The sequence below is a fragment of the Fukomys damarensis genome, unplaced genomic scaffold, assembly GCF_012274545.1.
Source record: "Fukomys damarensis isolate Sample0158 unplaced genomic scaffold, DMR_v1.0_HiC HiC_scaffold_24, whole genome shotgun sequence".
Classification (NCBI taxonomy): Eukaryota; Metazoa; Chordata; class Mammalia; order Rodentia; family Bathyergidae; genus Fukomys; species Fukomys damarensis.
The window spans coordinates 1,788,119-1,791,474 of record NW_022900936.1 but is presented as its reverse complement, the minus strand read 5'-3'; the positions used below and the strand labels follow the sequence as shown (position 1 = coordinate 1,791,474).

The 3,356-nt window shown below is 56.5% G+C and overlaps 1 protein-coding gene across 1 annotated transcript in view; it reads right to left on the bottom strand.

Moving 5' to 3' along the window:
* Pdxk (pyridoxal kinase) overlaps positions 1–1,430 on the bottom strand; it is a 22,668-nt gene extending 21,238 nt beyond the window's left edge. Inside the window, exon 1 of the mRNA XM_010636435.2 lies at positions 1,374–1,430. Coding sequence (XP_010634737.1) covers positions 1,374–1,391 — 18 coding nt within the window. The 5' untranslated portion in view covers positions 1,392–1,430. The remainder of the gene's footprint in view (positions 1–1,373) is intronic.
* Positions 1,431–3,356: the final 1,926 nt, after the last annotated feature.

Genomic DNA, 3,356 nt, shown 5'->3' with positions numbered 1-3,356 from the left:
GCCTGCCCTGCACCCAGCCTGGGCCCTGGATCTGGGTGACCCGGCCGGGCGCAGGGCTCGGGAGCTCCCAGAGGGGTGGGCCCGCGGGGCGGAGGGAGACCGGACTGTAGTCCGGCTCACTGTGCGAGACGGCAGGTCTGGAGCCGCTGGACAGGGGCCCGGGAGCTGTGCAGTGCTTAGCCCTGCCAGGCCAGGGGCCCAGGTAGACATCGGAGGCAAAGGTGGGTGACCAGACCCTTGGAGCCGTGCTCCCTTCCCATTCCAGTAATGCCTTTGTTCTTTCCAGGATTAGAGGTTGTAGATAAACCGGGCGTGGCTGTGCACGCCTTTAACCCCAGCTCTGGGGAGGATGACGCAGCAGGAGAATCGTCCCATAGTCAAGACCAGCCTGGGCTAAATAGTGAGATTCAAAAAGCCAAAAATAAACAAAAAAGGAGATGTGGATGAGTTGAAGTTAATGATGCTTGCCATAGCTGTGTGCCTTGTTTCCCCACTGGATCAATCTCAGCTAAGCGACTCTCCGTGTACCCTCGTGGGACCCCACCTTGTGCCCACCTTGTGGTTTTGCTGTATGAAGTGCCCCTGACAAAGGAAATCCAGGACCCGTTCTTATTTCCGAGGACACGCTCCTGACCTCCTTTGTTCATGACATCACCTCCCGTTTTGTGACACCCTGAGCAGCAGGGCCGTGGTGCTGGGAGGACTGATGTGGTGTCCATGCACCCGCTGTGTGGGCTCAGCTCCTGCGCTCCCACCCCACGTCCCTCCTGTGTCCACTGGGACACAGGACACAAGCCCGGGCAGCAGTGGTGGTGATAGTGTCGCTGTCTGTGAGCCCAGGAGCCTCAGCAATTCCTTCCCCTTCCTCCCTGCCCGCAGCCGGGCTCTCTGCCCCCTCTGCCTCTGGTGCACCCCTCCCCTCCTCCGTGGGTCCCTAGGGCTTCTCCTTCTCCCTGGGAAACCCTCATTCACACCCCCACCCCACCCTGCTGCACCTCTAGCCCAGGTAAAATCCAAAGCACCAAGAGGGAAGAGTGCAGAGCCTGTGTGGGCCTGAGTCCCCCCTTCAAGGCTGCATATGGCCCCAGGAGAATGGTCTCCAATCCCGTCCTCCTCAGTGACTCCTGCATATCCCTGCTCTTAGGGACTGTGACCCCGGCCCCCAGATCACAGGTTGGAGCCCTCACCTCAGCCCCTCAGCCCTCAGCCTCTGCAGCTGTCCTCACATGTACGTGAGGCCCTGGGCCACCCTGACCCACCACACACCGTCCCTGGGAAGGGAATGGCAAGAAAAGGACCTCGCCAGCCAAGGATGGGCCGGGCCGGGTTCTAGCTCTGCGGAGCCCACGAGGACACCGTCCCTGTAGACTCACTGTCTGCCGGCTGTGCATGTGGGCACGCACTGGTTTCTCTGCTGCATTCCGCCTCTCCCCAGTGGTCCAAGGCTCCTGTTGCTGGCCCCAGGGGCTTGGTGGCCTTAGAGGACAAAAGGGCTCAGCTCAGGTTGTGACATCTTGTGCCACAGATTTCTGGAGGCTTCTCCGGTTCAGCAGAGTGTGGATTTGGACTTCAGATCCAGAAAAAGCAGTGACAGTCCCCAGGTTAATCCCTGCCCAGTGCTCTGTCCCCAGCCTTGGCAACGAGGAAGGGGGTGAGACTCACCCACAGGCAGGGACGGACACAGTCCTCACAGAGGCCCTGAGCCCAAGCCCTCGTCCCTGATGTGGCCGGAGTCCAGTGACCATGGCCACCCTAGGCCGACCACAGAACACGTTTAGCCCCTTCCACCCCAGTGCCTTCACCCACTCACCATGTACAGCACAGGTAGTGAGGCCTGGTGACCGTGGCCACACCCCGCTGCTCCCGGGCTTTCTCTAGCCCTGTCCCTGTCACAGCAGCCATGAACCCTTCCCAGCCCCACTCCAATCCTGAGGGTCCTCACAGCCAGAAAGGGAGTTACTGGTTCGGTCCCTCGGGTTTGTTGGGAAACACACCTGTCCTTTTCCACCAGGACCTTTGTTTTTCCTCCTTTTCCCTGACAGTGGCACCCAGAGCAGGCTTGGGGAGGTGACAAAGGCTCAGTGGGGCTGTAAGGGGCCCTGCTGTTCAAGTCACCTAATCTGAGCTGTTTTGTTTCTGTGGCCAACAGAGTCAATCAGAACATCTTGGCCTATAGGGATTTCTTTTCTCTCTGTGTAGCACTGGAGGTTGAACCCAAGGTCTTCACACTGAGCTCCATCCCCAGCTCGTTTTTATTTTTATTTTGACACAGGGTCTCCCGAAGTCATTAAGTTGCCCAGACTGGGTTTAAACTTGTGACCCTCCTGCCTCAGCTTCCTGAAAGAGTTAATGCTGTACAAACCAAGCCCGCAGGCTCATGATGTCAAAGAATGAAACTACAGGCAAAAGGGGGGAAGCTATAGAGTTTCTGTTGGAGTGAAGAGAAGGACAACAGCTCCTGGATTACCTGGAGGGATCCCAAGTGGGTCACCAGTGGCCTAGAGACCCTCAGCTTCTCAGGGCTGAGTGGAGCCTGGGACTCCCCAGTCATTTGGGGGCCACCTGTGCCAGGTGGCTCTGTGGGTTTAAAGTGGCCCCTGGGAGCTCGAGCTTCTGACCCTCTACTCAGCATGCACGTTTATAGGGACCTGGGGCTTTAAGGAAAAACTGCTTATTTAGCACTTGAAATTCCTGCAAAGTCTACAGTTTAGCTGGGAGGGGCTGCACTTCCTGTTGCCTGAGGAAGTTCCTGCTGGGTTCAAGGTCCTAGTTCACTGCCTGTTCTTCTTTTCATTCTTTTTTGTTTTGGGGTTTTGTTTGTTTTGAGACAGGGTCTCACTATGGGGTTGAGACTGACCTGGAACTGGCTGTGTAGCCCAGGCTGGTCTCAAACTCCCAGCAATCCTCTGGCCTCAGCCTCCTGAGTGCTGGGATTACAGGCATGTGCCACCACACCCAGTCTCTTTGTTTTCTTTGAGACAGGATCTCCCTATGTATTCCAGGCTGGCTAAGAACTTGCAGCAATCCTACTGCCTCTGCCTCCTGAGTGTTGGGAGTATAGCCAGCGCCATCATGCGAGGCTAAATTATTTATTAGATTGCAGTCACCTGCCTCAGCCTCCTGAGTGCTGGGATTACAGGCATGTGCCACCACACCCAGTCTCTTTGTTTTCTTTGAGACAGGATCTCCCTATGTATTCCAGGCTGGCTAAGAACTTGCAGCAATCCTACTGCCTCTGCCTCCTGAGTGTTGGGAGTATAGCCAGCGCCATCATGCGAGGCTAAATTATTTATTAGATTGCAGTCACCTTTTTTTTTTTTGCTTTCCTCTTGGGAATAGCCCGCCCACTGGGGAGG